Source organism: Gorilla gorilla, chromosome 21 (assembly GCF_029281585.2).
Source record: "Gorilla gorilla gorilla isolate KB3781 chromosome 21, NHGRI_mGorGor1-v2.1_pri, whole genome shotgun sequence".
Taxonomy (NCBI): domain Eukaryota; kingdom Metazoa; phylum Chordata; class Mammalia; order Primates; family Hominidae; genus Gorilla; species Gorilla gorilla.
In genome coordinates, this window is record NC_073245.2 from 49,392,846 (window position 1) to 49,415,642 (window position 22,797).

Below are 22,797 nucleotides of genomic sequence, written 5' to 3' on the forward strand. Positions count from 1 at the left end.
TTAGACCGCTTAGGAGATGACTGACTGGGACAATGTAGGTGAGAAATGGCAAGGGCCTGCTGTAAGGCAGTGACAGAAACCAGAGGCGGGACTGGGCCTGAGAAATGAAAAAGAGGTAGACTTGATAGGCTTGGAGGGGTGGGGAAAAGTCAAGGATGGTTCCCGTGTTTCTGGTTTGGGTTGCTGGATGCATGGTGTTACCTGTGCATGAGCTGGGAAGTGCTGGTGAAGAAATAGAAGGTTTTAAGCTCATTTTATTTTTTATTTTTATTTTTTTGGGGGACTGGGTCTCGCTCTGTCTCCCAGACTGGAGTGTAGTGGCATGAACATGGCTCACTGCAGCCTCAACTTCAAGCAGTCCTCCTACCTCAGCCTCCCAGGTAGCTGGGACCACAGGCATGCGCCACCTGCTCTGCTACTTTTTGAATTTTTTGTGGAGATGGGGTCTTACCATGTTACCCAGGCTGGTCTCAACTCCTGAGCTCAAGCAGTCCTCCTGCCTCAGCCTCCCAAAGGCCTGGGATTACAGATGTGAGCCACTGCACCCAGCATTAAGCTCATTTTAGATTTGTTGAGCCTGACTTGGCTTGGTGACATCTAAGTGGAGATGCCAGTAAAGTTGGAAACAGAAGAGACTGCCACTTGGTAGCTTTGTCACCTTCATCAGATTACTTGCCAATTTCAAGCCCCAGTTTCTTTTTCAGGTGAATGGGGATAGTGATAATCTCTACCAAAGGATCATGTTGTTAAAAGGAAGAGCTCCCTAAATACCCAGCACAGTCCATGGCCAGACAGGTGATCCGGGAAGTGGTTTCCTTCTTTCCTTTCTAAGGTTTGGAAGGACTCAAGTGCCTTCAGGCTTATTGCTCTTTGTACGAAGTGAGCAATTTTGGGTAATACCGTGTCCTATGGAAAGTAACTACTTAACTAAATTCATGTAGCTCATTCCTTAAGCCATCTATAAAGGCTGAGAATGTTATCTAAAAACGCCTTTGCTTTTCCTGGTTCACTACATGTGTCACCACTTAACATTGACTTTTCCCCCCTGTGTAGAAAGCATGTACCTACATCAGATCTAACCTTGATCCCAGCAATGTGGATTCCCTCTTCTACGCCGCCCAGGCCAGCCAGGCCCTCTCAGGATGTGAGGTGAGTCCGGGTTCCTACGCTGACAATGACTTTAACTATTTAAAGTGCATTTTTAAAGGGGAGGAGTCATGTCAAACATCCTTTTTTTAATTATGAGAGTCCATTATTGCGAGTGGGAATTCCATTCCTGTGATTTTTTTTTCCTTAAGAAAGTATAGTTTATGTTTCTCCTAAGTTTTTACTTTTCAAGGGTTTTAAATAACCTTTTTGTACAGTTTTTGCTTTTCTTCTGGTAGGTCTTGATTTTTTCCTTTCCATCTTCCTTTAACACGTAAAAATGTTCAAAGTGTACCCCCACACGAGGTTTCTGGAAGTCATATTATTGAACGTAGGAGAACCATATAAGTAGAAAGGTAACTTGTCAGCATCTTTTCAGATGGGAGTGTTGTACCGAAGTTTTGCAAACATTTCATCCTGGTGTCTGGGGATTAGAGGGGGATGAGCGTGTGCGAGGCGGAGGTGACTTTGGCAGCTGCTCCGCATTCTGTCTTTGCCATGCCTGCCACAAATTGCCAAGACCTGTTCTGAAACTCTGTGTCTGCCAATTCTTTCTTAGATCTCTATTTCAAATGAGACCAAAGATCTGCTTCTGGCAGCTGTCAGTGAGGACTCATCTGTTACCCAGATCTACCATGCAGTTGCAGCTCTAAGTGGCTTTGGCCTTCCCTTGGCATCCCAAGAAGCACTCAGTGCCCTTACTGCTCGTCTCAGCAAGGAGGAGACTGTGCTGGCGTGAGTTGTCATCTCGAGCATTTCTCAGGCTTCATTTGTCTCGGGTCCTATCCTAAGAGGGCTCATTCATTGGTTCAGCAAATACTTTCTGGGCAAGTACTTCCAGTAAATACTTCCGTGTGCCAGGTGCTCTGCAAGGCACCGCAGACATGATTGCATGAAGGCAGGTAAGGTCTGTGTCCTCGTGGAGCTCACATGGACACAGTCCTCTGCAAGCCTCGCAGACAGAAGGCAAGTGCTGAGCCAGAGCATGAGCACACCACCACCTAGAGATCCAGTTGCCTTGTGCGGTTGGAGGGCTAGAGCAAGGGCAGATAACTGAGAAGGAGCCACGTGCTGCATGTCTTGTTGAGGCTTGGCTAGGACAGGATGACATGTTGGCAGTGGAGGCTCTGCAAAGTGGGGGCTCTCAGGATCCCTGGAAGTTGTGAAAGACAGCATCTGGTGGGTGAGGTGGTTGCTCAGAGGGTGGAGTATTCTAGGAATCAGACTCTACTACTCTGCAAAAGGCTTAGGTGAAGGAGAAGCACCTTTCCTATTTGTTATAAATGGAAATATTGTAACTTCAGGGTGTTTTTTGCTAAGCTCTTAAGTGATAATATATGTAGTTTTAAATTTTTATTTATTTAGAGACAGGATCTCACTCTGTCACCCAGGCTGAAGTGCAATGGTATGATCAAACTCACTGCAGCCTTGAACTCTGGGCTCAAGTGATTTTCCTACCTCAGCCTCCCGAGTAGCTGGACTACAGGTGCAAACTACCATGCCTAGCTAATTTTTTTCTTTTTTTTTGAGACATGGTCTTACTCTGTTACCCAGACTAGAGTGCAGTGACGCGATCTCAGTTCACTGCAACCTCCGCCTCCCGGGTTCAAGCAGTTCTCCTGCCTCAGCGTCTTCAGTGGCTGGGATTACAGGCGCGCCACCACGCCTGGCCAATTTTTGTATTTTTAGTAGAGACAGGGTTTCACCATGTTGGCCAGGTCTTGAACTCCTGACCTCAAGCAATCCACCTGCCTTGGCCTCCCAAAGTGCTGGGATTACAGGCGTGAGCCACAGCGCCCGGCTGCCTGGCTAATTTTTTTAGTTTTTAGTGGAGATGGGGCCTGTCTGTGTTGTCCAGGCCGGTTGTAATTTTTTTTTTTTTAACACTTAAACTGCTCCTTTAAAACAATAATTTTTTTTTTGTTATTTTATTTGTGTTCACCATTTAATTGCAAACCCTGAAGGAGGGTGTGGAGTACCTTTCTGGAATCCTGTTCGTTGTTTAGCAAGAGGTTGGCGATACCAATTCCCCCTTTCAAAACAGTGAGATTGTTTCCCAGGTTTTTTTGTTTGTTTTTTGTTTTTTTGCTAACAACCAGATTTTCTCTAAACTTAAAGCTTTGTTAAAGACAGGGTTCACAGGCAATTGACATTCCCTCTCTGTCCTCCTCACACCCTCCCTATATTCACATGGTCAATCATCAGTGACTCTAGGGCTGACATTTTGTACACACTTTGTCCAGTGCTTGGCCCTTTTGGGCCTTTGATTTCAGGTGACATATTTTGATATCTGCTTTTAATCCCTCATGGGGAATGCTTCTCCAGTCACCATCATCTCATGCCATGATGCCACTGTTAGTGCCTGTGTCTTACTTTGATGCTACCTTCTACAGAAAAAATTCCCATTTCCCTCCAAGCAGAAGGGAAAATCCCCTTCCTCAAAACCCCAGAACCCCAGGAAGAAGTACAAGGGAACTACGTCCACTTTGGAGTCAGACAGACTTAGATTTGAACACCAGCTATTTCATTCCTTGTGTCTGACTTTGGCCAAATTTCTAACTTCTCTGAGCCTTGCCTTTAAAATGAAACCCATAATTCTTACATCAAAGCAACTGACAGGATTAAGTGAGATGATAGGTGTGAAGACCCTAGCGCAGTGCCTGGTTCTTGGTGGGCGTGTAGGAAACGGAGTTCCTTTTCTGGACCATTTGTTTGTTAGGTCCCTACCAAACAGGTCCCCCTTCTTAGAGAGTTTGTTACTTCCTTCGTTGTTGTTATTTGTATGTTAGGTCATAAGCTTTTTTTTTTTTTTTTTTGAGACAGGGTCTCACTGTGTCATCTAGGCTGCAGTGCAATGCGATCGTATTTAAAGCTCACTACAACCTCAAACTCCTGGGCTTGAGCGATCCTCCCACCTTAGCCTTCTGAGTAGCTGGGACTATAATAATCACATGCCACCACACCCAGCCATAAGCTTTACTTGCAGTGCTTAGAGAGCCTGGCACATGGTCTGTACCCAACGGAGTTAATAAAGGATGAAACTATACTTTTGTGTTTCTGTTGTCTTGTAGAAAGCTTATAGGTAGGAAGAACATACGCTTTGGAGCAGAAAGAACTGTGTTCAAATCCATTCTTCTACTCAGCCTCTGTGACCATGAGTGGGTTGTTTAGGTCACCTAAACCTCAGTGTTCTCATATGCAAACCTGGAGAATGTCTCGTAGGGTCATTGTGAAATCCAACTGGTAGGTTGCCTTATATTACTACTAATTTGCCCTATTAAAGGCAAGCTGATATAAATTAGAACTCTTCTGAATGGGCCTTCTATATTTAAATGGGCTTTTTCTAGGAAGTGTATGTTTGTAAACTTGTCTTGAATGGAAAAAAAGAATATACTTGTAGGTTTGAATGAACCACCTGAGAAGATCTCATTGTAGTCTGTCATAAATCAATTTCTCTGAATCATCTGCTATATATTAGCAAGATAAGATCTGCTTTCTTAGTGTTCGAATACAGTACTATGCTCCAGAGAAAAAGAAATTGCTGGCTGGGGAATAAGTAATTAAAGCCAGTGACAAAACTTTCTAAAACTCAATGGATTAATTTCATTCTAAAACTTCTGAGGTTGTTACCAGCACGGCACTCTCTCATTCCAAAGAGAAAAAAATGATATCTTAATTGAGAAGTTCTTTCTAGGCTATCTTAACTGCCTTTTCTGAGCACAGCGTTTATCACGGGCAGATGTGTGATTTTTGTCTTGTTTGGAAATTCAGGTTTCATTTTCTCAAGTGTATGATAACAGCAAGCATCCCATAGGTGTCGTTGAATACTCTGGGGCTTGTCTCTCTGTAAATTGCGACTCTGCTGTTTTCCAACTTGTCATCTTAATGGAATGAGTTTCCCATGGAGAGAATCTAAATTGTTATGTTCTTGACATAAGCAGACAGATTCTTGCTCTACATTCCCTGACATATTGACTTGATAAGTGGTGGTTTTACACAAGGGCCCAGTCATCTCTTAGGAATTAGGAAACCATTCGGGGTGGAAGCAGCAGTCTGTTTAACCACCAGGGGGCCTCTCCTCTCCCAGTTTCACCCAGAAAAGCACCATTTATATTTTCCAAATTATCTGCATTAAGATAATAGAATCTCATGAGTCTTACATGTATACATCTATCATGTTCCATCTTAAAAAGCTTATCTTCCAGAATTATAGATAAAAATATATGAATAAGCCATAAAAAAGAATGAAGTGCAGATACATGCTACAACATAGATGAGCCTTGAAAACATTCTGTTGAGTGAAAGAAGCCAGACATAAAAGGACACAGATTGTATGATTCCATTTCTATGAAATAGCAGAATAGGCAAATCCGTAGAGATAGAACATAGATTGCTGGTTGCTGAGGGCTAAGGGGAGACACAATGGGGAGAAACTGCTCGGTGGGTTTTATCTATTTTTTTTGGAGACAGGGTCTCACTCTGTCACTTAGGCTGAGTGCAGTGGTGCAATCACAGCTCACTGAAGCCTCAACCTCCCTAGCTCAAGTGATCCTCCTACCTCAGCCTCCTGAGTACCTGGGACTATAGGCATGTGCCACCATGCCCAGCTAATATTTAAATTTTTTGTAAAGATGAGGTCTCACTGTATTGCCCAGGCTGGTTTCGAACCCCCAGGCTTAAGTGATCCTCCTGCCTCGGCCTCCCAAAGTATTGGGATTACAGGTGTGAGCCACCGTGCTCAACCAATGGGTTTTATTTTAGACTGATGGAAATATTTGGGAACTAGACAGGTGGTAGTTGCACAACATTGTGAATGTAGTAAGCACCCCTGAATTGTTTGCTTTTTAAAATGGTTAATTTTATGTGAATTTTGCTTCAATCTTTTTTTTTTTTCTGAGACAGGGTCTCACTCTATTGCTCAGGCTGGAGTGCAGTGGCTCACTGCAACCTCTGCTTCCTGGGCCTCAGCCTCCCAAGTAGTTGGGACTACAAGCACACGCTACCATACCTGGCTCATTTTTAGTATTTTTAGTAGAGATGGGGTTTCACCATCTTACCCAGGCTGGTCTTGAACTCCTGGGCTCAAGGAATTTGCCTGCTTCAGACTCCCAAAATGCTGGGATTACAGGCGTGAGCCACTGCGCCCAGCCCAATGCCCACGGTTCTTCTTGCCAGTTCTGTTGCCTGGGTTGCCTTCTCAGCTGTGATGATCTTTTCCAGGTTTTGTGACACCTGTCCTAACTGGATTATAAGTAAACTCCTTAAAGCTGAGACCAACTTGTACTTCTAAAGAACAAGAGTAGGATATTTGTGAAAGTGTCCAAGTACGGGAAGGGGTGAGTGGATGAAACAAGACTTGCCATTCATTGGGGTTCTACTCTTTACCTTCCAGAACGGTCCAGGCTCTGCAGACAGCATCCCACCTGTCCCAGCAGGCTGACCTGAGGAGCATCGTGGAGGAGATTGAGGTGTGAATCTTTTGCCAAAGGCATCTCCCAGCTCCTGTCTTTGACACTCTGCAGAAGAATCTTGCAGATAGCCATGCATGATCTGTTACTACAGGTTACATTGCTTCTTATGTCCATGGCACACTTGTGTTCTTTGTATTAAGGTATTGTGTCCTGAGGAATATTTGTGCCTATTACATAATAGGTCCTCAGGATGTGGTGACTGTGGTTTTTATTATTGCTCTATCCTTGCCTTTGCCCAGAATATCATGCTCCTCTGGGACCTCTGTCATGGACTGCCTGGCAGGGGTGACAAGCAGTCCTGATGGTGTTCTCACTGGATGCTTCACAGGCATGTTGGTTGCCTAGTCATGTTGCCTAGGAGAGCAGTATGTCTCTCTTTGTCTTTTGGAGCATTAAGAAATTCTGGGAAACGCTGTGCTTTGTAGGTTGTATTCAAATGGATGGCCACGGACTCCATCTGTGTCATGATACTTCCTGGGTGCACAGCAGCCTGGCCCACTGGCTTTCCACCCAAAGCAGCTGGTGCGTTCTGTGCCATGACTCCTGGGCTTGGGCCTGCATACAAGGGGCCAAGGAAGGAGCCCTCCCAAAACTGCAGAAGATAGTGCTCTCCTCAAATGTCTGTTTGATATACTTTACTCTGCCTAAGCACCATTTTTGAGAAAGTATTAAGTGACTGAGATGGTCTTCAGATTTAGAGTGAGAGATGTCACGAAGCTGTCTGCAGTGGGGTTGACAGTGGTTCGCGCATCTCATTTCTGCTGTTACTTGACATCCAGCATATTTCTGTTTTGTTATGGCAGGACCTTGTTGCTCGCCTGGATGAACTCGGGGGCGTGTATCTCCAGTTTGAAGAAGGACTGGAAACAACAGCGTTATTTGTGGCTGCCACCTACAAGCTCATGGATCATGTGGGGACTGAGCCATCCATTAAGGAGGTACCCATCTAACAATTTTCAGGCATGAAACCCAAAGGGGTCATCAGCTGTTATCTGCTAAGGATGGCTTTTATCAGAGAGGAATGTTCAGACAGTACCTTGGGATGCTGTCACTCAGTGTCCTGGGTTAGGGATTAAGAATGAGAAATAGAAAGATGTAATGCCTGTCTTCAAGAAATGGGTTGCTAGTGAGATAGACGTGTAAACAAACCACACTTGCTTTAAATGGGGTATGTACATGTCACGAGGTAGTATCAAGGAAGCCACGTGTATTACTCCTGTTTCATCTCCCTTTCTTCCCGGTACCCTTTTCTGCTTGTCGCCTGAATGCTTTCCACTCTGGTGGCCCATTCAAATCCTTCTCTGGGCTCACAATTGCTTCTCCTCCCTTCCCCCTTATCCTCAGCAACGGCTAAATCTTAGCTAATCTTTGCTGATGGACATAGTTCACTGAGAGGCATGTGTGTCTATCACACATCCGCCAAGAGTTCATTCTTTTTCTCAAGAGGAGGTTGTGAACCTGAAAGAATCTTTAGTTGGAATGCATGTGGGAAGCCTTTTTGAGTAGGACCGTCTTTGTACCCCTTGTTTGTGAGAAGTTACCAGCCCTTAATCTAAAGTACTTAAAATACAAGCTGCTTTTATTTAAATTTTAGGAGGAGAGATTTGGGTTTTAAGTGAGAATTTTCATTTCTTTATGCATTATGAGTTTTGTGCCAAGTTTCTTTAAGTAAATAGTTATCTGTCTTGGATAATTGGAATTAATTTCATATTTCCTCCGTGTGGTCAAATAAGTTATTCATGTGTTTGCATTCTTTTTGTGTCTCTTCCTTTGTCCTAAGTGTAGGAGGTCTAGAAATATACTCCCTTTTAATTTCTGTTATGGGTGAAATTGCAAGAGTGTGGGGTCTTAGGGTACAGATTGTTTGCTGATTGTCCTATACACAGTAAAGTAGATGAATTAATGATATTGTACTTATACAACTTAAACATTTTCTTCCTTTATTTCCAAGCTGCTGCTAACCAGGTACTTGGCTGGAGTAATTTCGCTGTCACTGCTTTTGACAAAACAATTCTGGTGAACAGTCACCCATTTTAACGTGTCAACAGAGTAGTGATGGAAAATTGTAATTGGTCCAATTAAAGAAAATTCTTTCATGTTGACTGTGAATAACACTGTCAGGAACAAGAGAGCCCTTTTGTTGGATGGTAGATTTTAAAAAACAAAACTGATTGAAGGGGAAAATGTTTCCTCCTAAGCAAATAACCTCCAGAATTTTAATAATGCCTTTTAGGTTCCACTTTTTTAAAAAATTGCTTTTAGTTTTCTCCTCTAAGCAGCCCATTAGTTCTTAATGGAGAGTTATTTTAGTTTCTTTTTAATGTACATTTTAGCTATAAAGTTTGGTCTTATAAATAAAAACTTTGCCTCAATGTACTACTTACAAGTAGGTTGGGAGGAAAGGTAGCTTAGCTGAGAGGATAATGAGAATCAGGAAAGAACAGATTTTCTTGTAGAAGGACTTTGGAGACAAACAGTCCTACATTTGAATGTTGGTCTTGCTAATGTTGTTGTGGTAACTTGCAGAAGTTATTTAGCCTCCTTTAGCCTCAGTTTCATTTTTTGGGAAACATTGATAATAGCAATCTTTTATAGTTTTTGTCAAAATTTGAGTTAATGCATGTAAAGCACCTATCATGATGCCTGGCATATATAGACATTAACAAATAATTACTATTATATATATTTCATAATATAGTTTCCTATCTCAGTAGTTATCTGCAAGTACCCGGCATTTGTGTAGTAAGCATTATTATGATTTTTTTTTCAGACAGAGTCTTTCTCTGTCGCCCAGGTTGGAGTGCAGTGGCGCGGTCTTGGCTCACTGCAACCTCCACCTCCTGGGTTCAAGCAATTCTCGTGCCTCAGCCTCCTGAGTAGATGGGATTACAGGCGCATGCCACCATGCCTGACTAATTTTTGTATTTTTAGTAGAGTTGGGGTTTTTCACTATGTTGGTCAGGCTGGTCTCGAACTCCTGACCTCAAGGGATCTACCTGCCTTGATCTCCAAAAGTGCTGGGATTACAGGCGTGAGCCACCGCACCTGGCCTGTATAGTAAGCACTTATTAAATAACTGACAAATCATGAATTTCAGTTTATAAAGGAAGATGGAAAAAAAAACAACCACATCCAAGTTCTAAGTTTAAATGCAGAATATTTGCGTTTTCTCCATCTACGAATTTGGATCATTGACCAAAAGACCTCCCATGTGAACACCCGAAACAGATAAGGGTGACTTTCCTCTACAGCAGTGGCCCTCCCACCTTCCCAGCAGAGGAAGAGAAACAGCTGCATTTCGCATTTCTTTCAGGATCAGGTCATCCAGCTGATGAACGCGATCTTCAGCAAGAAGAACTTCGAGTCCCTCTCCGAAGCCTTCAGCGTGGCCTCTGCGGCTGCTGTGCTCTCCCATAATCGCTACCACGTGCCAGTTGTGGTTGTGCCTGAGGGCTCTGCTTCCGACACTCATGAACAGGCTATCTTGCGGGTAAGACATCCATGCCCAAAGTGTGCCCCTCTGATTGTCATTCCTAGTGGAAGGCTTTCAGAAATCTGGACTATGGTCACAGCCAATTACAGCCCCTACAAGGACATACCCATTAAATGGAGGGCAAGGCTCATTTCCCTGAGCCTTGAAATGGAGACATGACCACTCGGTGAACTAGCCACAGAACCCTTCAAATCTATTAAAAAAAATTTTTTCCCCTCGTGGATTTTTAATTTTAATTTTTGTTTCTTTTTTTGAGACAGAGTCTTGCTCTGTCACCCAGGCTGGAGAGCAGTGGCATGATTTTGGTTCACTGCTGCATCCACCTCCTGGGTTCAAGTGATTCTTGTGCCTCAGTCTTCCAAGTAGCTGGGATCACAGGCACACACCACCATGCCCAGCTAATTTTTGTATTTTTAGTAGAGATGGGGTTTTGCCATGTTGGCCAGGCTGGCGTTGAACTCCTAGCCTCCCAAAGTGCTGAGATTACAGGTATGAGCCACTGTGCCTGGCCTCTCCCTAGAGGATTTTAAATAGTACAGGCTTGGCCGGGTACTGTGGCTCACGCCTGTAATCCCAGCACTTTGGGAGACTGAAGCAGGCGGATCATGAGGTCAAGAGATTGAGACCATCCTGGCCAACATGGTGAAACCCCATCTCTACTAAGAATACAAAAATTAGCAGGGCGTGGTGGCGCACACCTGTAGTCCCAGCTACTCAGGAGGCTGAGGCAGGAGAATCGCTTGAACCTGGGAGGCAGAGGTTGCAGTGAGCCGAGATTGCACCACTGCACTCCAGGCTGGTGACAGAGTGAGACCCTGTCTCAAAAAAAAAAAAAAAAAAAAAAAATACAGGCTTTCAGTAAGTGCAGGAATATTGCATTTCTAGGTCTATAACTCCAGATGTATAGAGAAGTCTTGCATCTAAAATGCACTTCCCAATACCAAACTTTCTTTTTCATATTTTTTTGGTTTTGTTTTGGTTTTTTTTGAGACGTGGTCTCGCTATGTCGCGCAGGCTGGAGTGCCGTGGCGCGATCATGGCCCACTGCAGTGTAGGCTTCCTCCAGTACCCAAATTTTCTAAATATGTTATTTTACGACAGCTGTTTTAATTCTCAGTCAATTCTGGTGTTTATGGGTGATCAGTTCTCTTTTTCCCTGGTCCTGATGGGATATCTTTTTGCCTCTTTATAGCACAGTCCTCCCTTTCACTCAGCAGTAAGCATAGACTTCTCCTTTGTGTTAACTCTTTGAACAGAGCACATGCACAGATCTTGAATATGCTTAGAACTTTTATCTCAAATGAGGCATTTTGTTGCTGTTGTTTGGGAACCAGTGATAAGCTAAGATCTTCATGAGAAATTAGCATTTTATTTATGTCTAAGTGTTGGGTTTCCACTTAGGACAGTCCTGTCTGTCCCATTAGTTCTACTTTGGTGGCCCCTGCAGATATCCTCCTGAGCAAGTACCCTGTTCTTCAAAATTGCCCATTTTCTCCCTACATACAACTCATATACCCTCAACAAAGACTTGGGTAGAAAGTAACCTGAGTAACATAGTTTCCTGTGAGTCAAGAGGGGCTAAGAGAACAACGTGGAAAAAGAATTGACTCTGAAGCTAAATAGATGGTTTGAGCCCTGGCTCAACTGCTTAACTGGCCATGTGACCTTTGGCAGTCCCTTAACCTCTTGTGGCTTGTTTCTTCACCTGTGCAATAAGGATTATTCTATCTGTGTCGTACAATTGATAGGAGAATGTATGTAAAGGGCCTAGCCTGGTATATGCATATAGTTGACTTTCAACAAATGATAGTTATTAATATTATCCATATTTCTTTAATTTTCCCATTGCTGATACCATTCTAAAGTATTTTTCTGGCTGATTTATTTATTAATTTTTTTAGTAGAGACGGGGTCTCACTGTATTGCCCAGGCTGGTCCCAAACTCCTGGCCTTAAGCAATCCTCCCATCTCGGCCTCCCAAAGTACTGCAATTACAGGCATGAGCCACTGCACCCAGTCTAGCTGAGACATTTTTATTTTTCTTTTTCAGAGACAGGGTTTCGCTCTGTTTTTCAGGCTGGAGTATAGTGGCGCAATCATAGCTCATGCTAACTCTTGGGCTCAAGCAGTCCTCCTGCCTCAACTTCCTGAGTATCTGGGACTACAAGTACATGCCACCATGCCCAGCTAATTTTTTAATTTAAAAAACTTTTTTTTTTTTGGTAGAAATGAGGTCTTGCCGTGTTGCCCACGCTGTTCTTGAACTCTTTGGCATCAAGTGATCCTCCTGACTCAGCCTCCCAAAGCACTGCAATTATAGGCATGAGCCATCATGCCCAGTCTGATAAATTCTTTTAAAGATTCTGTAGTAGAGTGGATAGAATAGGGAATCAGAAAGAAGGCAATATATTGGCCAGGTGTGGTGACTCACGCCTGTAATAATCCACTTTAGGATTAGGCAGCAGGCCCAAGGTCAGCCAAGATTTCCCGAAGCAGGGGATTTGCTCTCCTGCAGAGCTTACAACCTGTAGATAAAGCACCCCAGAAACAAAATTCTCTGCTCCTGTAGCCTTTGTTGTAACAAATAATTTTTTATTTATTTCCAGTTGCAAGTCACCAATGTTCTGTCTCAGCCTCTGACTCAGGCCACTGTTAAACTAGAACATGCTAAATCTGTTGCTTCCAGAGCCACTGTCCTCCAGAAGACATCCTTCACCCCTGTAGGGTAAGTCCTGATCATATTTTGGCGGGGCGCTGACCTCTTTGTTTTGGAAAGTTAGCCTGCAGCCAGTGTAACAGATTAGTACATTCCAGTTAGGTAAATTTGATCTACTGGTATCAAAAGCCTATAGTCGAATATAAGAAAATGATTTTTAAAATGAAGATTATTTGGTTTTACTGTTTCATTCTCTATTTCTAGTTGGCTCTGTCTTGTCATTGTGACATAAGTAGCTATTTTGAAATTTAATATTTATTGATTTTTTTCTGATAAATAATAATGTTTATTATAGGAAAAATACAGAAAAGCACAAAAAAAGAAAATATAACTCACCCATAATGCTACCATTCAGAGAGAACTTTTGCTAACTTTTTTTTGTTTTGTTTTGTTTTGTGTTTTTTTTTTTTTTGAGGTGGAGTTTTGCTCTTGTTGCCCAGGCTGGAGTGCAATGGTGCAATCTCAGCTCACCGCAACCTCTGCCTCCTGGATTCTAGCGATTCTCCTGCCTCAACCTCCCAAGTAGCTGGGATTACAGGTGCCCGCCACCACGTCCGGCTAATTTTTTGTATTTTTAGTAGAGACAGGGTTTCCCCATGTTGGCCAGGCTGGTTTCGAACTCCTGACCTCAGGTGATCCACCTGCCTCGGCCTCCCTAAGTGCTGAGGTTACAGGCATGAGCCACCGTGCCTGGCCTTGCTAACATTTTATAATTTTTTTTTGACAGTCTTTTTTCTATGTATGTAAATAAATTTTAAAAATTCAATTAAGGGCCAGGCATGGGGCTCACACCTGTAACCCCAGCACTTTAGGAGACTGAGGCAGATGGATTGCTTGAGCCCAGGAGTTTGAGACCAGCCTGGGCAACATAGCAGGACCCCATCTGTAATTTTTATTTATTTATCTATTTATTTTTTGAGATGGAGTCTTCCTCTGTCACCCAGGCTGGAGTGCAGTGGTGTGATCTCGGCTCACTGCAACCTCCACCTCCCGGCTTCAAGCGATTCTCCTGCCTTAGCTTCCCGAGTAGCTGGGATTACAGGTGCGTGCCACTACGCCTGGCTAATTTTTGTATTTTTGGTAGAGGCAGGGTTTCACCATGTTGACCAGGCTGGTCTTGAACTCCTGACCTCAAGTGATCCACCCACCTCGGCCTCCCAAAGTGCTGGGATTACAGGCGTGAGCCATCGTGCCCGGCCTTTTTTTAAATTAGAGATGGGGGCCAGGTGTGGCAGCTCACGCCTGTAATCCCAGCACTTTGGGGGGCCAAGGTGGGCGGATCACTTGAGGTCAGGAGCTGGAGAACAGCCTGGCCAACATGGCGAAACCCCATCTCTACTAAAAATACAAAAAAAATTAGCCAGACGTGGTGGTGCACGCCTGTATTCCCAGCTACTCCGGAGGCTGAGGCAAGAGAATCACTTGAACCCAGGCAGCGGAGGTTGGCAGTGAGCTGAGAACGCGCCATTGCACTCCAGCCTGGGCGACAGAGTGAGGCTCCATCTCTATTAAAAAAAATAAAAAATCAGGGTATGCTTTATATGTAACAATGTGCCACAAACTTTTTTTTATAGGATTAAATATTCTTTTACAATTTTTTTGTTTTTCTTTTTTGAGACGGAGTTTTACTCTTGTTGCCCAGGCTGGAGTGCAGTGTAGTGGCGTGATCTCTGCTCATTGCAATCTCCACCTCCCAGCTTCAAATGATTCTTCTGCCCCAGCCTCCTAAGTAGCTGGGATTACAGGCACCTGCCACCATGTCTGGCTAATTTTTGTATTTTCGGTAGAGATGGGGTTTTACCCTGTTGGCCAGGCTGGTCTCGAACTGCCTCAGCCTCCTGAGTGGCTGGGATTATAGGCGTGTGACCTCAGGTGATCCTCCCACCTCAGCCTCCAAAGTGCTGGGATTACAGGCGTAAGTCACCATGCCTGGCCTTTACAATGATTTTTAATGGCTGCATATTATTGCTATGTAATTTTTTAAAAACTAAGGCCCAATTTACTGGGTATAGTGGCTTGCCTATAGTTCCAGCTACTTGGGAGGCTGAGGTGGGAGGATCGCTTGAGGCTGGGAGGTCTAGGCTGTAGTGAGCCATGATCATACCATATCACTCCAGCCTGGGTGACAGAGGGAGACTCTGTCTCAAAAAACAAAAACAAAAAACTAAGGGTCAAGCTGGGCATAGTAGCAGGTACCTGTAGTCCAGCTACTTGGAGGTTGAGGCAGGAAGATCATTTGAACCGAGGAGCTTAAGACCAGTCTGGGCAACATAGTAAGACCTGTTTCTAAAAGAAAAAAATTAAGGGTCAATTTTTATATGAATTAGTGTTTTTCCCAGCTAATTGTATAGAATTTTTTTTTTTTTTTTTTTGAGACAGTTTCGCTGTGTTGCCTGGGCTGGAATGCAGTGGCGCGATCTTGGTTCCCTGCAACTTCTGCTTCCCAGGTACAAGGAATTCTGCCTCAGCTTCCTAAGTAGCTGGGATTACAGGCACCCGCCACCATGCCCAGCTAATTTTTTTTGTATTTTTAGTAGGAATGGGGTTTCACCATGTTGGCCAGGCTGGTTTCGAACTCCTGACCTAAAGTGACCCACCTGCCTCGGCCTCCGAAAGTGCCAGGATTACAGGTGTGAGCCACTGGCCTTATATGGAACTTTTTGAAGTGTTAAATTAGGTAATAAGTTATTGAGATCAGGAGTTTTCAATTTTAGAGAGAAAATGCATTTCTTAATCATAAGGATACATAGGCAATATGTGAAATTAAAAAGCAAAATCATTTTTAGGCGTGTCAATGGAGTGGTAAAAGACATTGAGATTTTACTATATAGTTAGAGTAAGGAATTCTCTACCTTTTTTTCCCTTTAAAATAAAAATAAATATTTTTTAATAAAAGTAAGATATGTCCTTTTTGAGAAATTCACAAAACACGGAAAGGTAGGAATCATACCAAAAAATAAGCCACAATTATACTATTGTACACCAACCTCTTTGTACATTTTGGAGTATTTTCCTCTACATTTTTGTTGTTGTCATTGTGAAACATATTTGGGATCACATTGTAAACTTCTCAATTTTACATTACACTGTGGAAAGCTACCAGGAGTTTGAATTTTAGGAGTGGTGGGAGTAACAAAGGAAAAGAAAACGTTGGAAACCTAGGGGTGTTCATCTTAGATACTTTTCTCCACATGCCAATCTGTGATTAAGCATGAGGGTCAGGCACGGTGACTCACGCCCCAGCCTGCACTTTGGGAGGCTGAGGCAGGTGGATCACTTGATCTCAGGACCCTGTCTCTACAAAAAACTGCAAAATTATCTGGACGTGATGGTGCATGCCTGCTGTCCCAACTACCAGGGAGGCTGAGGTGGGAGGATCAGTTGATCCTACGAGTTTTGAGACTGTGGTGAGCTGTGATCGCGCCACTATACTCCAGCCTGGGTGACAGTGAGAACCTGTCTCAAAATAAAAAAAAAAAAAGAAGCACGAGATTGCCCAAGTGGGGTGGGAAGTCAAAAAGGTAAGGAGTTGGCTAGCCTTGGACAGTCTCCAGGAGACATTTTGTAGCTCCTGTTTGTTATATCCATGACTTTCCTACCTGAGTTCTTGCTAAGCCCATTGTCATTCTTAACAGGGATGTTTTTGAACTAAATTTCATGAACGTCAAATTTTCCAGTGGTTATTATGACTTCCTTGTCAAAGTTGAAGGTGACAACCGGTATATTGCAAATACCGTAGAGGTAAGTGTTTTTCTTTCCTTCCCATTGCCATGTTAGTATATCCAAGGATATGGCCAAATTGACACAGTATTGTCTGGTGCATTGACTTTTCTTTACAACCAAGCTAATGCGTTTATGTGGAGCGAGGGCTGCATTCAGTCTTTGCTGTTTGACAGACTTAGTAGCTAAGGCAGTAAATCAAGAACTTGGTCATAGTGAATTTTCTTTTATTTGTAAGTTTTTCATTTTCCATTATAATTCAGCATTACTGTCTTACATGAAATTTAGTTAGTAGAAAAAATAAAAATCACCCATAATTCCACTGAGGCTTAAACTCTTAAAGTGTTTTGTGTGATAGGCTTTGGTGGGTTTAGAAAAGTGCTTGATGCCAAATAGGTGACAAAAAGCACCAAGTGACACATACGTAACACTATAATGAAGCTATTTGGGTAAAGGATAAAAGAAAATCAGTAATCTTTCATAATGAACTGTGTTGATGTTTAGCTAACTCTAGCTGGGTTGAAGATCGAAGTAGCTTTAAGGATAGAAAGCCTTATTTACCTGATGCTTTGTGGGAATGAGGTAGTTCACCTTAGTATTTTTCCCAGCTAATTGAAATTTACCCCGTCTGGCACGGTGGCTTTCATTGTAATCTTTTTAGATAGAAGTTTATTTAAGATGAGTGACACATTTTCCTACTTTCTTACTTCCAATTTAAGATGGTTTCTTTGTCTTTCATGACCTTGACACTTGAAGAGGATGGGCTCTCAATTTGTAGAATGTCTCTCCGTTTGTGTTTGTCTGATGTTTCTTCATGATCAGATTCAGGTCATGCATTTTCCGCAGTTCTATCCCAAAAGTAATGCTCTGCCCTACTCAGAACAAGAAGTATATGATGTCGATATGTCTTATTACAGGTCATGTTAACCTTGATCACTTGAGTAAGGTGATTGTGTGCTGGGTTTCTCTGCAGTAAAGTTGCTGTTTTTCTGCTAGTATTTAAGTGTCTTGTGGGGTGGTACTTTGAGACTCTGTAAGTATAGTAATGATGTTGTCTGTAATAGTTATTACTGTGGTGTTTGCCAAAGGGTGATTTTCTCTTTCATTCCTTCTACATTTTTAAAATTGGAATTCTGCTGTAAGAAAATAACTGTGTTTTATCCCATTTTATTTATAACTATCATAATTCTTTATCATAACATGTTTATAATGTAATATATTTTCTATAATTCATATGTTTACAATAATTGCATCATGGACATTTATTTTACTATATACATTGTGATCCATGACTCATTTATCTTGTTGCTCATTTTATCCTAGGTTTGGCCTTTGGAGAGCTCCTCAAATTGGCTCCTGTGACACTTGCTTTCTTTTAATGACAGAATTAACAGCTAGAAAGTTTGACCTTTTCAAAAATGCGGCATTACTTCCCATAGGTAGATTCAACACTTGCATTTAACGTTTGGCAGAAAGGAAGATGTTTTCTGGAACTCGAATCTCTTCACCTCATGTGTTGACCTTTTTAGCATGAGACATCTGATCTTAGTTTGTTCACTATGGATAGAAGCTATTGTAGCGTATGCCTTGATCCTTTCAAGTCCACATTCTTTTAATGTTAGTTTCCTATGTTAAGAGGACTTATTTGCAACTGAACATATTAAAAGGAAAGTTATTTTTTTCTTTTCTGTTTTTTTCTTGAAACCTCTCCTTCCCTGTACTTCGAGTCCATCTTAAATGCCAGGCTTATACCTCACAGTTCTTAACCCCTTCCTTTCTTTTCACTTCTACCTTCTAGTCAGTTACCAAGTCCTATTGATTCCACCTCTGATTGTCTTTTCCATTTCTTTTGCTGTTACAGTCACCAAATTGCTCTATTCTCCATATTCGTACCAATATTTGGTATTTTTAGGTTTTAGTAATCTGATGCATATGAAAAGGTATCTTTGTTTTAATGTCTTTCCTTGGTTACTGGTAAAGTTAAACATCTTTTTTTATATTTATTAGCCAATTACGTTTCCTTTCCAGTGAATCGTTTTATATCTTTGCCTGGTTTTCTTTTGGTTTGTTAGTCTTATTACTGATTTTTAGGAGTGATATATGTTTAGTTGTGCGCATCAGATATCTTCCCCTAGAATTGCTTTATGGCATCTCTTGAAACACAAAATTTAATTTTAATGAAGCCTTAATTTAAATGTCTTTTCCTAGGGCCAGGTGAGGTGGCTCACACCTGTAATCCCAGCACTTTGGGAGGCCGAGGCAGGTGGATCACTTGAGGCCAGGAGTTCAAGAGCAGCCTGGCCAATATGGCAAAATCCTGTCTCTACTAAAAATACAAAAATCAGCCAGGCGTGGTGGCACGTGCCTGTAATCCCAGCTACTCGGGAGGCTGAAACAGGAGAATCGCTTGAACCTGGGAGGTGGAGGTCGCAGTGAGCCGAGATGGCGCCATTGCACTCCAGCTTGGGCAATGGAGCCAGACTCTGTCTCAAAAAAAAAAAAAAATAAATAAAATATAAGTTTTTTTGCTAGACTGTGTTTTTTGTATCGTCTTTAAAACAATCCTGTGCTACCCCAAAGTCAAAAAGATATTCTCCAATGTTTTCTTTTTTTATTTTTTTTTGTTTTTGAGACAGAGTCTCGCTCTGTCACTCAGGCTGGAGTATAGTGGTGCCATCTTGGCTCACTGCAACCTCTGCCTCCGGGGTTCAAGCGATTCTCCTGCCTCAGCCTCCCGAGTAGCTGGGACTACAGGTGCATGCCACCACACCTGGCTAATTTTTGCATTTTTAGTAGATACAGGGTTTTGCCATATTAGCCAGGCTGGTCTCCAACTTTTGGCCTCAAATGATCCGCCTGCCTTGGCCCACCGACGTGTTGGGATTACAGTCGTGAGCCACTGCACCTGGCCCTCCAGTGTCTTTTGAACATTTTTAAAGTTGTTTTCCCCCTTATATTTAAGGCTTCGGTCTATCTGAAGTTCATTTTTGTTGCTGTAGTATTTTACACCCTGTCTATAATTGTACTTACTGCATTATATTACCATTGTTTGTTTCTATGCATTGCTTTTTCTTTTTCTTTTTCTTTTTTTTTTTTGAGACAAGGTCTCATTCTACCACCCAGGCTGGAGTGCAGTGGCGTGATCATGGCTCACTGCAGCCTTGACCTTCTGGGCTCAGGTGATCCTCCCACCTCAACCTCCCAGGTAGCTGGGACTACAGGCATGCACCACCATGCCCAGCTAATTTTTGTATTTTTTTCTAGAGACTGGGTTTTGCCATGTTGCCCAGGCTGCTCTCGAACTCCTGGGCTCAAGCGATCTGCCCACCTTTGCCTCCCAAAGTAGTGGGATTATAGGCGTGAACCACCACCTGCATTGCTTTTTCACTGGGCTGAGAACTCCTATGGGTGAAAACTAAATATTATTATTATTATTATTCTTTTTTTTTTGAAACAGAGTCTCGCTCTGTCACGAGGCTGGAATGCAGTGGCGCAATCCCGGCTCACTGGAACCTCTGCCTCCCGGGTTCAAGCAAGCGATTTTCCTGCCTCAGCCTCCCGAGTAGCTGGGGCTACAGGCACGCGCCACCATGCCCAGCTAATTTTTGTATATTTAGTAGAGACAGGGTTTCACTATGTTGGCCAGGATGGTCTTGATCTCTTGACCTTGTGATCTGCCTGCCTCGGCCTCCCAAAATGCTGGGATTACAGGCGTGAGCCACCATGCCCGGCCTAAATCTTATTTTTTCAGTGCTTGGTTTCAGTTTAACATTACTTAGAGGAAGAAAAGGATAGAGTGGTCTAAAGATGTTTTTCCACATTGCAGGCCCTTCAGAACTCTGGCAATTCATCTTCCAGACTTAGCTTTTTTTTTTCTTTTTTCTTTTTTTGAGATGGAATCTCGCTGTCACCCAGGCTGGAGTGCAGTGGCACGATCTTGGCTCACTGCAACCTCCGCCTCCACCTCCCGGGTTAAAGTGATTCTCCTGCCTCAGCCTTCTGAGTAGCTGGGATTACAGGTACACTCCACCATGCCTGGCTAATTTTTTTGTATTTTTAGTAGAGACGGGGTTTTGCCTTGTTGGCCAGGCTGGTCTCAAACTCCTGACCCTAGGTGATCTGCCTCGCCTCGGCCTCCCAAAGTGCTGGGATTACAGATGTGAACCACTAGGCCCGGCCAAGACTTAGCTTTTATTTATTGATTTAATAACAGCTTTATTGAGGTATAATTCTCATACCATAAAGTTTACCAATTAAAAGTATGTAATTCAGGCTGGGCATGAGCCACCATGCTTGTAATCCCAGCACTTTGGGAGGCTGAGGTGGGAGGATCGCTTGATCCCAGGAGTTAGAGACAAGCTTGGGCAACACAGGGAGATCCCATCTCTACCAAAAATTTAAAAATAAATTAGCCACGTATGGTGGCATGTACCTGTCCCAGCTACTTGAGAGGCTGAGGCAAGCGGATCCCTTGAGCCCGGGAGTTTGAGGCTGCAGTGAACTATGATCACACTACTGCACTCTAGCCTGGGCAACAGAGTGAGACCTTGTCTCAAAAAAACAAAAAGCCTGGGCGCAGTGGCTCACACCTATAATCCCAGCACTTTGGGAGGCCGAGGTAGGTGGATCGCCTGAGATCAGGAGTTCAAGACCAGCCTGGTCAGCATGGTGAAACCCCGTCTCTGCTAAAAAAACAAAAAACTGTGCAATCCAGTGTTTTTAGTATTTTCACAGACTTGTGCAACCCTTGCCACAATGCCATTCCAGAATATATTTATCACCCTGGAGAGCAATGCTATATCTTTTAGTGGGCACTCCTCATTCTCTCTTCCTACTTTCTGCTTTCTGTGTCTGTGGTTGCCTATTTGGGACATTTTGTGTAAATGAAATCATACAATAGGTTACCTTTTGTGTCTGGCTTTTTTGTTTTTTCACTTAACATAATACTTCTAAGGTTCATCCATGTTGTAGCATGTATTAGTACTTTCTTTTTATGGCAAAATAATATTACATTGTATGGATATATCACATTTTGTTTACCTACTTATCAGTTAATGACATTTGAGGTATTTCTCTTTTTTGGCTCTTATGAATAATGCTGCTGTGAACATTTGTATATAACTTTTTGTTTGAACACTTGTTTTTGGTTCTTTCAGGTATATGCTTAGGAATAGAATTCCTGTGTTATATGGTAACTCGGTGTTTCACTTTTCAAGAAACTAACAAGTTTTCAAAGCAGCTGCACCATTTTACATTTCTACCAGCAATGTATGAGGGTTCCAATTTTACTACATCCTCACCAACACTTGTTATTATCTGACTTTTTGATTTTCGCCATCGTAGTGGGTATAAAGTGGTGTCTCATTATGGTTTTGATTTCCATTTCTCTGATAGGTAATAATGTTGAGTATCTCTTTATGTGCTTATTGGTCTCTTGTATATCTTCTTTAGATCTATTCAAATCCATTGTCCATTGAAAAAAATGTTTTTGGTCTTTTTTTCTTCCTTCTACAATCTATACACCTCTAATTTCCTTTTATTTATCTTTTTATATTATTGAGTTGTAAGGGTTTCTCTGGTTAGAGGTTCCTTATTAAATACATGATTCGCAAATCTTTTCTCACAGTCTGAAGGTTGTATTTTCACTTTCATGATGTTGTCTTTTGAGGCACAAAAAATCTTAATTTTGATGAAGTCCAGTTTTAAAATGTTTTGTTGTTGTTGTTTGTGCTTTAGGTGTCATGTCTAAGATACCATTATCTAATCCAAGGTTAAGAAGATTTACTACTATGTTTTCTTAAAAGAATTTTATACTTTTGGCTCTTACCCTTAGGTTTCTGATTCATTGTGAGTTAATTTTTGTGTATGGTGTGATGTAGGGGGTCCAGTCTTCTTTTGCAGTTGTCCTAGAACCGTTTGTTGAAAAGGCTGTTCTTTCCCTAACGAATTGCCTTGGCACATACATCCTTGTAGGAATCACTTGACCATAAATGTAAGGGTTGATTTCTGGACTCATAATTCTATTTCATTAATCTGTATTGTCCTTATGCCAGTGCCACACTGTCTTGATTACTGTAACAGCTTGGCATTTTGTAACATCAAGTCTGGTGTTTGTCCAAGTGTTTCTGTGATTGTTGGAAAAATTATCTAAGTACAAAATAGCAGAAATGGCTAATGGCTCTTGTTCATGCAATGATAATAAGCCCCCATTGAGGCCATTTGCTGTCCTTTTCCTCCCTAGTGATGGAGTA

At 42.4% G+C, this 22,797-nt stretch overlaps 1 protein-coding gene across 2 annotated transcripts in view; it reads left to right on the forward strand.

The window, feature by feature from the left end:
• Nucleotides 1–22,797, forward strand: part of RPN2 (ribophorin II) — a 63,247-nt gene that overhangs the window by 18,942 nt on the left and 21,508 nt on the right. For both annotated transcript variants that reach the window (XM_004062112.5, XM_019017050.3), the window contains exons 3-9: nt 1,054–1,149; nt 1,706–1,881; nt 6,539–6,614; nt 7,421–7,555; nt 9,931–10,107; nt 12,717–12,835; nt 16,462–16,567. In XM_004062112.5, coding sequence (XP_004062160.3) covers nt 1,054–1,149; nt 1,706–1,881; nt 6,539–6,614; nt 7,421–7,555; nt 9,931–10,107; nt 12,717–12,835; nt 16,462–16,567 — 885 coding nt within the window. The remainder of the gene's footprint in view (nt 1–1,053; nt 1,150–1,705; nt 1,882–6,538; nt 6,615–7,420; nt 7,556–9,930; nt 10,108–12,716; nt 12,836–16,461; nt 16,568–22,797) is intronic.